The 11,599-nt window shown below is 64.4% G+C and overlaps 2 protein-coding genes across 16 annotated transcripts in view; one reads left to right on the forward strand and one right to left on the reverse strand.

Moving 5' to 3' along the window:
• NOXA1 (NADPH oxidase activator 1) overlaps positions 1 to 5,231 on the forward strand; it is a 10,270-nt gene extending 5,039 nt beyond the window's left edge. For 3 of the 8 annotated variants that reach the window (XM_029202736.1, XM_029202738.1, XM_029202739.1), the window contains 10 exons: positions 567 to 674; positions 1,608 to 1,667; positions 1,913 to 1,956; positions 2,426 to 2,558; positions 3,689 to 3,851; positions 4,064 to 4,122; positions 4,365 to 4,519; positions 4,660 to 4,774; positions 4,865 to 4,979; positions 5,081 to 5,231. In XM_029202736.1, coding sequence (XP_029058569.1) covers positions 567 to 674; positions 1,608 to 1,667; positions 1,913 to 1,956; positions 2,426 to 2,558; positions 3,689 to 3,851; positions 4,064 to 4,122; positions 4,365 to 4,519; positions 4,660 to 4,774; positions 4,865 to 4,979; positions 5,081 to 5,169 — 1,041 coding nt within the window. In that variant the 3' untranslated portion in view covers positions 5,170 to 5,231. Of the gene's footprint in view, positions 1 to 566; positions 675 to 1,448; positions 1,668 to 1,912; positions 1,957 to 2,425; positions 2,559 to 3,642; positions 3,852 to 4,063; positions 4,123 to 4,364; positions 4,520 to 4,659; positions 4,775 to 4,864; positions 4,980 to 5,080 lie in introns of all 8 variants that reach the window. The other 5 variants (XM_029202742.1, XM_029202741.1, XM_029202743.1 and 2 more) reach the window with 3 other exon arrangements.
• A 410-nt stretch (positions 5,232 to 5,641) lies between these two features.
• On the reverse strand, positions 5,642 to 11,322 carry ENTPD8 (ectonucleoside triphosphate diphosphohydrolase 8). Of its 8 annotated transcripts, XM_029202733.1 has the most exons (11): positions 9,927 to 11,319; positions 8,516 to 8,658; positions 8,315 to 8,432; positions 7,964 to 8,059; positions 7,601 to 7,751; positions 7,316 to 7,475; positions 6,958 to 7,188; positions 6,621 to 6,884; positions 6,325 to 6,435; positions 5,979 to 6,113; positions 5,642 to 5,904 (listed from the first exon to the last, which is right to left on the reverse strand). In XM_029202733.1, exons 2-11 carry the CDS (start codon positions 8,639 to 8,641, stop codon positions 5,716 to 5,718), a joined length of 1,581 nt encoding a protein of 526 aa, XP_029058566.1. In that variant the 5' UTR covers positions 8,642 to 8,658; positions 9,927 to 11,319; the 3' UTR covers positions 5,642 to 5,715. The 8 variants fall into 8 exon arrangements, 7 of the variants coding, with proteins under 7 accessions (XP_029058566.1, XP_029058567.1, XP_029058564.1 ...); XM_029202734.1 differs by having other exon boundaries at positions 6,325 to 6,687; positions 9,927 to 11,321; XM_029202731.1 differs by having other exon boundaries at positions 6,325 to 6,879; positions 9,927 to 11,321.
• Positions 11,323 to 11,599: the final 277 nt, after the last annotated feature.

An 11,599-nucleotide genomic window follows, 5' to 3' on the forward strand; every position in this document is an offset into this window, starting at 1 on the left:
GTGAGGGGAGGTGTGGGGGCAGGTGGGCAGGTGAGGGGAGGGGAGGGGGCAGGTGAGGGGCATGTGAGGGGGCAGGTGAGGGGCAGGTGAGGGGGCAGGTGAGGGGAGGTGAGGGGGAAGGTGAGGGGAAAGGTGGGGGCAGGTGAAGGCTGGTGAGGGGAGGTGAGGGGGCAGGTGGGGGGAAGGTGAGGGGCAAGTGGGGGGAAGGTGAGGGCAGGTGAGGGGGAAGGTGGGGGGCAGGTGAGGGGATGTGAAGGGGCAGGTGGGGGGCAGGTGAGGGACAGGTGAGGGCAGGTGAGCAGAGCCAGACTCCTAAGCTGACTCAGGTGGCTTGCCCGGCCCATAGCCTGCAGTTTGGGGCTCACATCTGTCCGGCCCCCGAGACTGACTATATGAGCTGAAGAAACTTCTGGAGGGAGGCAGCCTATGTGCCCAGGTGTGGGCTGGACTTCCCATGGGCTATGGGAAGTAGGTGACAGGGCCAAGCCGTCCCTTCCGCTTTGAGGCTCCTGCAGCCTCAGGCCTGGCCCAGTGCTCAGGTCTGCATTGTCCGGACCCCCCTCCAGAAACAGGCCCCCCTGCAGCCTCGGCAGGTCCCCAGGGGTGAGGTCTTCCGGCCGCACAGGCGGCACCTGGAGCACCTGGAGCCTGTGGATTTCTTGGGCAAGGCCAAGGTAAGGGAGGGGTAGCTTCTCGCTTCTCAGGCCCCAGGGGCTCAGGGGCCAGCAGCACCCAGCAGGCCGCAGAGCGGCGGGCAGCCAGGCCCCTGGTGAGCTCACACCGTGTCCCGAGCTTCCAGGCTGAGTTCACGGGGACACCCGGGGTCATCGAGGCCTTGGTGGGTGGACAGAGGACACAAGGCTCCTGGGGTGGGCAGCAGTGTTTCCAAATGGGGCTCACAGATCTGGGTCTTGGAACCTGGCAGTGGAGCCCAGCAGAAGCTGCTGAGGACCCCCAAGGTGGTGCCGGCCCTGCCTACCTCCGCCTTCGACTCGCTCTTCTGGCCTCAGCATCTCCTGGGCTTTGTGTTTCTGTGTCCTCCCTACATCTCTGCCTCAGAGAGCAAGACCCTGGGGAGGCCCGAGGCAGGCTGGCCTGGGCCATCTCTGCCCACCCTGGGTCAGGGCAGGGCAGCAAAGTCACAGCATGACAGGGAGCAGCTCGCCCCAAAGGTGGGAAAGGAGGCTCCCTGTGCACAAAGGAAGATGCACTCTGCTTTCCAGCTGGTGGCCCTCAGCCAGGCCTGACACCCCCCCGGTCACCCGAGGGCTAGGTGCCGTGCGTCTTTGCTGGAGGGCTGCGTGGAGGAGGGGGCTCTGAGCTGCATTAATCCATCAACTTGGAGTCCTGTTATCACAGGAGATGACTGCTTCTAAGAAACAAGAATATTTTAAAGGTTGTACAAAAAATAAGTTAAAATGATCAGCACAGATGTTTTCCTTCTTCAGACATATTTTTCCCACCTCCCTGCCCCCACCACGTGATCCAACGTCTTTGGGCCAGGCTTGGGCAGCATCCCCCGGGCAGATGGGAGACTTCGGGGTTCAGAATGGGCAGCGAGGGCTGGGCACCCCTGACTCGGCCGGCCCCTTGCTGTCCCTCCGCAGGTGGTGGCCTCCGCCATCCCTGACGGCCCGCACGGGGACGCCCGGCCTCAGCAGCCACAGGTGGGTGGGCAGCCTTCCAGCCACCTGACTTCTCCTCTGACGTTTTGCAGGTGGGGCCTTCCAGACCCATTACTCTTAAGGATGCCTTAAACCCTCCCCACGGGCTTCTCAACGTCCTTCTGATCTAAACGTGGGGGGCGTCCCATCCCGGGAGAGAGCCAGTGAAAACTGTGCAGCCTTGCCCCCCAGCCCCCGACGCTCCGTGGGGTCTGCATCCTGAGGAGGGGGTCACTGTGTGCCCACAGGCTCTCTACGCGCGTGGTGAAGCCAGGCCTGGGGCTGCCGAACGGTAGGAAGGGGCCGTGGCCCCCCACTCTTCTTCCCCTGTCGGCAGAGCCCCTTTGCAGGCCCAGTGTGGCCACTCTGGGCCAGGGGCCAGGTGGCTGTGTCCCCTTTCTGGACTGGCTGGAGCCCCGGTGCAGGGCGAGGGGTCCCGCCTTGCTCAGCCCTCCCTGTGCCCCCGTTTGTCCTGAGCCTGTTCTGCTCCTGGGGAAAGAGCCTGCCTGCCCCTCACTGAAGCTCTGCTCAGGCCTGGGGGTGGGCACCAGAGGCACCGGGGTGGGGTGCAGGCTGGGCTGCAGGCCGACGGGAGCAGCCCTGCCGGCCCCGCCAGATGCAGCCTCACAGGTGGTGGTCCGACTGGGGTGCTGTTTGTTTCCAGCTCAGGGCTCTCCTAGGCCCACCTTTCATGGAGGACCTCGACCTCTGTGCTGGCTGGGTGAGACCTGAGAACGAGGACCCCTCCCCCTTCCCTCCAGGGCCCGTGACACAGGCCCCTCCAGACCTGGTACCCGCTGTGGCCCCAGGACGCCCCTTGATGCGGAGATGGAGGTCACCTCTGGCCAGGCTGGGCGGGCTGACCATAGCACACTGGTCACCAATGATGAGCAGGTGGGTGAGCCCGGGCAGGGCAGGCAGGGGCCATAGTATTTGGAGGACCCCTGCCCCAGGCTGAGCTTCAGGACCAGCCACAGCTGGGCCCTGCAAGGGTCTCAGGGCAGGGCAGGTGGCCTCATCACCTGCTGGGGGATGGAGATTTGGCTTCCTCAGGCAGTCCAGGGACTTGGCGGGAGCCAGCCACAGTGACCGGACGCCATGGGTCAGGGACACACTGCTGCTCACATGTGCATAGACAGGAGCCTGGGTGTCTGCTCCCCACCCTGGGCCCGGGAGAGGCCTGCAGCCCGTGCATCATAGCCATGAGGCTCCCACCCCTCAGCTGGGGCCCCCGGCCTTCCTTCTTGGACATGGGACTCCCCGAGATGCCCCAGGCACTGGGTGAGGCCGAGGAAGGGAGGGGCACAGGGTTCTCCTGGGCAGGTGTGCTGGGCAGGTGTGCCGGGAGGCCGCCCAGCACAGAGAAGGTGGTTAACTTTTACATTCAGTTTATGAAAGGACTCAGTTTGAGGCGAGACGGTCACTTCACTTCCTCTTTCACTGATGCCCAGCCAACTCGGTGGACAGTTGGTGCCCTTGAAAGCCATCCGTCACAGCGGTGCTTGACGAAACCCCGTGGCCCTAAGTTCACACACTGGGTGTTCGAGCACTTGACCCTCCTGACAGTGGGCAGCAGCTCCCTAATTGCTTTAAACAGCTGACAAGTCTGATAAGAATCTAAACACTCCGTTTACAAACTTAGTCCAACTTTCAGATCCCACCTGAAATCAGCATCTGAGTCAGCTGGTCGGTGTGGCCAGGACTGGGGCCCTCGGGGGTTTCTGCCGCCCCTCAGCACACCCACTGCTTAGGGTCCCAACACAGGGTGAAGTCCAGCGGGTCCCTGGCTTCGGTCCCCAGCCCCCAGGGTCACCGGGAACCCCAGCTGGAGCTGCCACCTCCTGGTGGGCCAGGGGAAGACGGATTGGTGCCCAGAGTGCAAGGTGGCCTGTCTGTAGTCTCCAGGCCTACAGGGACCTGGTTCATGCCCCGGATTCACCTCCAATGCCATTAGATTTGTGGCTTCCTGCCTGGCCAGGCTGTCTTGCAGGCCATGCTCCTCACCACTGGCTCTGCTTGGACAGTGTCTGGGCACCGCCCCCGACGAGCTCCAGGCCCAGGGAAAGCTACCTCTACCCTCAGGGCTCCGCCCCGGCCTCAACCCCACCCCGGCCCGGCAGAGCCCCAGCCTGTGGCTTTCCTTGCAGAAGCCTCACGTGGAGCAAGTTGGCCAGTGGGTGCCTCCAGGTGAGGCGCCCTGAGCAGCCGGTAGTGGGAGGGCACTTTGTGGAGGGAGCCCCAGGCAGGTATCTGGGCGGGGCTGGGAGCAGCCTCTTTGTCCTCCGGAGGAAGCTGGTGGCGCTGGGGCTCCCGGTGGTGCCAGCATCTCCTCTACTCCGACATGTTCTACTCTGGGGGTCGGTAGCCACCGGAGTCCCTGACTCCTCCCCGCTCCGCAGGGCTGGTGGTGGCTGGGGGGCCGGGCCCTGGCTCCTCTGAGGATCCTGCAGGCGCTGGGGTAAGAGGCACTGGCTCTCATGTCACCCTCCACCCCCCCAGGGATGTGGGGCTCCAAGGCCAGACCCCATCCTCCGAATGCCTCTAGGGACCCCAGCTAAAGAAGCCTCACAAGTCCAGAGCCCCAGCCCCCTCCCACCCTCTCGGTCCCTGCCCTGCCCCCTGGCCTGAAGCCCACCCTGGCAGTCCTGGGCACACAGATCTGGGTCCTTGGAGACCAACCACCTTTCTGCTTGGACCCAGGGTGTGGCTGCAGGGGGCCCCGAGTCCTTGGTGACCTTCACAGTGCAGTGTACCTTCACCCTGGCCCTGAGGGCCCCAAGAGGAGCTGACCTGTCCAGCCTGCGGGCCCTGATGAGCCAGGCCCTCCCTCCCCAGGCCCAGAGTGGGCAGCTCAGGTGAGCTGGAAAGCCGGGTGGGAGGGCTCCAAGCTGAGCACCTATTAGTCCCGGCCCTGGGAGAGGCTTTTGAGGTCAGAGGTCAGCACCCTCCCTAAAGCCCCTGCCCGCGCTGCCCACTCTGAGGCATCTCTTTGCAGTTACCGAGACCCTAGTGACAGCAGGGGCTGGGTGCCCCTCACCGGGGAGGAGGCACTGCAGAGGGCCTGGCGGGGCGCGGCTGCCGGCTCTGGGGAGCTGCGGCTACGGTGCCAGGTGAGCCGGGGCAGGAGGCGGCCCGGGGCGGGGATGTCCAGCCCTTCTCTCCGTTCCGAGCTTACCCTACAGCCCTCCCCGCTGCCGCAGGCAGTGGGCGGCCGGCCTGTCCTCTACCAGGTGGTGGCCCGGCACGGCTACTCTGCCCAGGGGCCCGAGGACCTGGCCCTGCAGCCCGGAGACACGGTGGACGTCTTGTGCGAAGGTAGAGCTGGCACTGCCCCCGCCCCCCATCGCCCTGCCGGGGCCCCGGGGCAGACGCGGTGTCTGCGAGCAGATGTGGTGATGCCCTGACGCCCCCTGCAGTGGACCAGGCGTGGCTGGAGGGCCACTGTGACGGCCGCGTCGGGATTTTCCCCAAGTGCTTCGTGGTCCCGGCCGGCCGGCGCACATGAGGAGCTTGGCGCTAAGAAGTCCGTGGCAAGGAGGGTTTAATAAAGGCGATCTGCCCCCACCAAGGTGTGGTCCGTCTTCTGGGCTTGGCCACTGAGGGGACCTGACTGAGGCTTCTGAGGGTGTGGGCTGGCCGCTCTGGGAAAAGCCCACAGCGCCTGTACACTGGCTCTGCCAGCTCCTGGAGAGGCCAGGGCCCGCTGCCGGCCCCTCCCAAAGAGCCGGGCCCCCTCTACCTCCAGCAGTCACCCCTACTCCCAGGCTTGGCCTGGCCCTGAACCCGTAGGTCTGCAGTCACACAGCCCTGAGGGCTGCAGGGGTCGCGATGGCCCAGCCCTCGTGCAACATGGGAAACCCGCTGGGGCGCTGGCACCTGAAGGCCATGGTCGGGGCCACGGCACAGCCTCCGTGGCCAGAATGACCCCAATGGCAAAAGGGGGCCATGTGACCATGGGGCCAGAGCCCACAGGGCGAGCCTTTGGGATTGGGGCTCAGGAAGGCTCTGGTCAGCTCAGGCCTCTGCCTTCCAGCACCAGGTGGCAGCCAGCCTAGTCCCGGAGCCAGAGCTGCACCACAGTGGCCCCGAGAATGGCCGTGAGGGTCAGCACCAAAAAGACGACTCCGGCCACCCAGACGCCATAGCTCTGTGCCCGCCACTGGGCGGGCGCCTCGGCTGGGATCAGGCCGGTCAGGTTCAGCATGTAGCCCAGCGTCCAGCCGATGTCGGTGCCACCGGCCTGCGGGCCACACGGCCGGTCAGGCTGCGGGCAGCGGTCCGAAGCCCCAACCCGCTCTCGCCCTGAGCCGTCACCTGCTTGCGGAACTCGATGCCGCCCCAGGTCTCCTGGCTGAACCCGTAGCCCTCGAGCAGGAGCGTGAGGATGTACAGGCCCGAGGCACAGTAGTCACGCAGCTGGCCGTCCTGCCCGGGCGAGCTCGCCTCCACCTGGGGGCCCGGGAGGCCAGGAGCCCCATGAGGCCTCCTGGCCTCCTGGGCCCCCAAGGCTGGCCCCCCTCCGAGGCGTGCCCCTGAGTCTCCTGCCTGGAGCTCCCCAGCCCCCCGGCCACACTGCCTGGGATGGGGTCCCCGCTCGGTGGAGTCTGCAGCCCAGGGAGCTGGGGCCCAGGTGGGGGGCGGGCGGCCCGCATCCACCCACCAGCTTCCAGGGCCTCTGGCAGAACTCCCAGATGGTGGCATTGGCCGTGGCCAGCGGCGGCCTGGAGGTGAGGTTCAGGAAGTGGAAGGTGTGGTAGAAGTTGGAGAAGGCCTGGGGGAGGGGGGTGAAGTGCCCGGGCAGGGCGCAAGGCGGGGGGCCCAGGATGAGCCAGGTTCCGCCCCGCCCCACCCCACCCCACCCCACCTGGGGTCCCAGGCTCCCCAAGGTCCCCCTGGGGTCGGGCCCTGGGGCCCCGAGGGGAAGCTTGGCCCCGAGGGCAGGCCGCGGGGGCTCACGTAGAACTGTCCCCGCACGGGGGGCTGGTAGACCCTGTCGAAGGCGCAGTCTCCTCGGCCGTCGCAGCTGGAGAAGTTGAAGAGACCCCGGATGGCGGCGACACAGGCCCCGGGGTTCCCCGTCCCCTCCACAGTGAGGTTCTGGCCGAGGTCTCGGGGGGCTGTGGCCTGGACGCAGGGCGACCCGTACAGGGGGGCCAGGGCCAGCGTGCCCCGGTAGCCGCTGTGGTAGCAGGGGTGACGCACCAGGAGGCTTGGGCTGCTCTGCGGGGAGGGTGGGGGCACCTCTGAGCACCCGCCTGGCCGGGCGCCCCGCCCTCCCCACAGAGCAGCCCACCTGCACCAGCCCGGCCAGGAGCCGGTTCAGCATCTGGTCGTGCCCGAAGCAGAGGTAGCTGTGGGTGTAGACGCTGTGTTCTGTGCCATAGAGGCGGAAGGTGGCCTGGGTGGTGGTGTCCAGGATGGGGCCTCCAGGCACAAAGGTGATCTGGGTGGAGGCCCCACCCATGTCCAGGGCGCCCACCAACGTCCCCTCCAGAGGCTGGATCCATTCTCCAGAGAAGGAGTACTGACCACAGACAGGGGGCACTGAGTCCTGGGGCTGCGATGACCCCCCCGAGTGCCCCTCCCACCCTGGGGCCGGCCACGATGACCCCCCCCGGGTGCCCCTCCGACCCTGGGGCCGTCTGTGGCACCTGCACCAGCAGGCCCAGGACGTAGTTGATGGTGACCCAACCTAAGGCCCCTTCGTCCTGCCCAGCCAGGAGCTCAGCGCCCCAGAAGGCCACGGGAGACCGGCTCAGGGCCTGGCTGACCGCTGCGAAGACGTCCTCCGCCTGAGAGCTGTTCTTCCGGCTGCGCGGAGAGGACAGGCCGCTGGAGCTGGCAGAAGCCACCCCTCCTCCATCCCGCCTGAGCAGGGACCACAGCTCTCACACTGCACCCCAGGGACGTGTGCGGGCCCACGCCAGCCCCCGCACCTGAGCAGCCTCATGCCACCTGTGGCCCCCAGGAACATGGGCGTTTGCTGATGCTTGGCCTTTGGGATCAGTGCCAGCGCCTCCTCCAGGCAGCCCTGCAGGCTCTCGCCAGCCTGTGCAGGGTCAGAGGCGTAGGAAGAGATGCCAGGCCCTGAAACACAACACCACAGGACGAGGCTCCAGGCCCCGAAGGAAGCTGAGCTGAAAAGCAGCCCCCAAAGATGCATCATGACCCTCGGAGCCTGCGGATGGGACCGTATCTGGAAAAAGGGTCCTTGCAGATGTCATTAAGTTAGGGATCTTAAGATGAGATCGCCCTGGATTCCCCAGGTGGGCCCTGAAACCAACCACTGGCATCCTTACAAGAGACAGAAGAGGGAGATTTGAGACACACAGGGGAGAGGCCACGTGAAGTCCGAGGGAGAGGTTGGAGGGATGCCACGTCTGGAGCCCCAGGAGCTGGAAGGGTTTGTTTCGGGTCTCTGCGGGCTCAGGCAGGACAGATCCAGAGCCCTGGCCTGGCTCCCACTGACCGGCTGGGCCCCCTGGGGCAACTCACTGAACCTCTCTGAGCCCCTTTTCTTTAGGCTGATTTGCTACTGCCCAGCTCCAGCCTGTGCCACTTCCCAAACCTCCACCCAGCTGGGAACCCCAGCCGGGCAGCGGCTGGCAGCTCCCAGCACCCGTCCACCGCTGATGGAACTGCCCACTGACCTTTCGCCCGGCAGGCCAGGGCCTGGCTGACCACACCTGTGTCATTCTCCTTGTTTGCCAGCCACTGATACACAAAGAGTGATGTGTGGGAGGACCCAGCGTCCAACACGATCCCGAACTGGGAGTGACACCAGGGTCAGGAGGGCGTAGGGGCCGCCACGGCCCAGCCCAGCCTCCCCTGGGTGAGGTCTGGGGGCACACCTTGGTGTCTGCGGGCAGGAGGACGTTGGTGGCCTCCACCAGGAAGAGAATGAGCGTGGTGAGGCCTGAGACCGCTGCAGCCCCCAGCAGGGCTGTGAAGGCCCGTTCCCTCCATGTCAGCCCCATGGGGGCGGGACTGGCACCTGTGGGGTTGGCAGCAGTAAGCACCCTCCCCGGGGCTCAGACAGCCCACCCCGGCTGGGTCGACGGGCAGGACTACAGACCACGCCGGAGAGCCGGGCTACGCGTGGTGTCACAGCGCCACAGGGGCCGGCAGGGGCCGGGCACCGGGACGCCCTGTCTGGCGACAGGCTAGGCTGCAACACACAGCAATGAGGAGGTCCCGGAGACCCCCTTTCTAGTGCCACGCCGGGGCCCAGCGGAGCCACCCCCGTGTGATCTGCCAGCCCCACTGCCCGCACCCTCCCAGGACCCCAGCTCCTCTCCCGTCCCCCGCAGGATAAGGAGCCCCAGATCCACAGTGAACTCCGGGAACCCAGGGCCCCACCTCTCCCACCTACCTGCAGCCCTCACCCCAGGCCTCTCCCAGGACAGTTTTCTAAGAGTCCTGGGGTCAGGCCTGAACTCGGTGGGGACAGCTGACCGACTGCCTGGATGTCTAATTGCTGCCAAGCAGGTCAGCGGGTCCCGGGAAGCACGGTTTCTCTACTGAAGGACCTGAAGGCTGAGGGGTTCTGAACAGATTCATCTGGTTTCTGTTTAAAAACCCAACCTCGGGCTACTCTGATCTGAACCTTTTCACTTGGCCCCATGACGATCCCTCGCAGCTGGCCCAGGCTGACCCAGGAATGTGGTTTGCACGGGGCCATGGCACCAGCTCAGTGACTGAGGCCTCTGCAGGGCCCTCTCCAGCCCCCAAACGTCCCTGAGCGGGGACCCACGCACACGAGGTCACCAGGGACCTCGGGCCAGTTGCCACCACTGTCCAAAGGAAATGGTCTGAGGCCTGCAGAGCTTTGAGGCTCATGGACTTTGTGCGGCATCAGTATCCCCGCAGGAATGCGGCTGTTCCCAGGGGGCGTCCGCCTCTCAGGGCGAATGCAGGGCCCTGGGCTCCAGGCGGCCCGTCTGCGTCATGATCCCATTTTAAGGAGGGAAGAGCGAGGCTCAGAGAGGACGGGTGATCTGCTCGAGCCGCCGCCAGGCCAGGCCGGACGGGACCCAGCCTGTGTCCCCAAACGCACACTGGCCACAGGCCACTCACAGAGACAGACCAGTTACAGGCAGGGCCAGGGACACCGGTATCCCCCCTCAAACACCCCTCCAGGGCGTGTAGCACCCTGAGCCCCCAGCCTGAGCCCCCAGTGGGTGGGCAGAGAAGCTGGGTAGACTCCACACAGAGCACGCCCTCAGGACCGGTCAGCACCCCCAGAGCAAGACGGCCCCTCACCTGGGCTGGTGGGTAAGCAGTGGCAGCAGCGTGGAAGCTGGCCCGTCTGTCGCCTCTCAGGCACCTGCCAGGTGCCGTCCCGCCTCTGCCTGCCACCCGACGCTGGTCACCGCTCCCCTGAGTCCGGGTCCGCTGTCAGGCAGGTGACGAGCCGCTGCTGCCTGCCCCCACCTGGGGTCACCAGCCCCGCCCAGGGTGGTCCCCTCCGAGGCTGCTCAGACTTTGCCCTCCGACCCCGCCCTTCCCCAGCGGGAGGACGGTGCCAGTGCTCAGGCGAGGGGCAGGTCAGCGGAGTCAGGTGACTGGAAAGGGCCCAAGGCCGAGGCCTCGGCCAGAGCAAAGGCCCGGAGTCAGGGCCAGCTGTGGTCCCATGAGGTGGGCGAGAGTCAGCCCCAGTCAAGTGGTTTGGTGGTTTGCAGGCGTGCGGTGAAATTGCCCCTTTTTGTGCACACGGGTCTATTTGTGTGACCCCGGCCACCGCAACCAGAACCGCCCAGCCCAGCCCCGGCCCCCCCACCCCACTGGCTCTCCTCGCTGAGGTTTTGTCCTCGGGAGGGGGTCTCAGAGATGAATTGAGCCTGGCTTCTTCCCCTCAGCTTGAGACCTGAGGCCCAGCATCTCCCCCACGCCCACGTGGAGACCGGCTGCTCTGATGAACCGTTTGCTGAACCCCCGGTGCTGGAGGCATCGGGGTTCCCGCTCTCCGACTGTGAAAAGCTGCCGTGGACATTCATGCACGAGGCTTCGCCGGACCTGTGCTTTCGCTCCCACCCCGGAGACAGACTGCTGGGTTTAACTCGATGCAAAACTGCGCAGATGTTCTCTAGCGTGAGAGAGCCGGTCTCTCTGCGTCCTTCCAGTGTCCGCGTCACAACTTTCCATTTCAGCCGGCCTGGCCGATGCCGGTCCAGCCTCCCTGTGGCTTCGGTTTGCACCAAGGGCTGAGGATGCCGAGAGCCTCCCCACGCACTTTTTGCACACGTGTGTCCTCTCTGGTCACGTGGCACATCTTTTGGTTGGATTGTTTGACTTATTCCTGCTGAGTTTGGAGAATTCTTTATATATTCTAGGTGCAGCCCCTTCTCCTGGATGAGATTTGCAAGTATTTTCTCTCAGTCCGTATCTTACCTGAACAGTGTATTTCACAGAGCAAATTTTAAAATTCTTGATGAAGCCAAATTTATCCGTGTGTTTTTTTGTGGATGGTCTTTTTGTGTTGTTACTAAGAACTTTTTGCCTAACCCCTGGTCCTGAAGAATTCTTTCTCCTCAAGTCTCTTAGTTTCATGATGTAACTTGATCTATGAAGCATTTTGAATTACTCTTTGTAAGATGTGTGGCTTGGTCAAGTCCACCTCCTCTGCATGTGGACGGCCAAGGCACCGGCACTGGGTGTTGAAAAGACCATCCTTTCCAAAGAAGATGTGGTACATATATACAATGGAATATGACTCGACCATCAAAAAAGAAGGAAATAATGCCCTTGGCAGCAACATGGTTGGACCTAGAGATTATCATACTGAGCGAAGTAAGTCAGAAAGAGAAAGACAAACACCGTATGATATCACTTACATGTGGAATCTAAAATATGATACAAACCAACCTATCTATGAAACAGAAACTGGCTCACAGACATAGAGAACAGACTTGCAGTTGCCAAGGGGGAGGGGGAGT

This window comes from Monodon monoceros, unplaced genomic scaffold, assembly GCF_005190385.1.
Source record: "Monodon monoceros isolate NGI ecotype Baffin Bay Population unplaced genomic scaffold, NGI_Narwhal_1 Super_Scaffold_5, whole genome shotgun sequence".
NCBI classification, from domain to species: Eukaryota; Metazoa; Chordata; class Mammalia; order Artiodactyla; family Monodontidae; genus Monodon; species Monodon monoceros.

Coding starts and splice junctions, on each gene's coding strand:
- ENTPD8 (XM_029202728.1), bottom strand. CDS start 8,641: ATGGGGCTGACATGGAGGGAACGGGCCTTCACAGCCCTGCTGGGGGCT. Junction 8,060..8,314: donor CCTGGCCTGCCGGGCGAAAG/GTCAGTGGGCAG, acceptor AAACCCTTCCAG/CTCCTGGGGCTCCAGACGTG. Junction 6,885..6,957: donor TCCTGGCCGGGCTGGTGCAG/GTGGGCTGCTCT, acceptor CCCTCCCCGCAG/AGCAGCCCAAGCCTCCTGGT.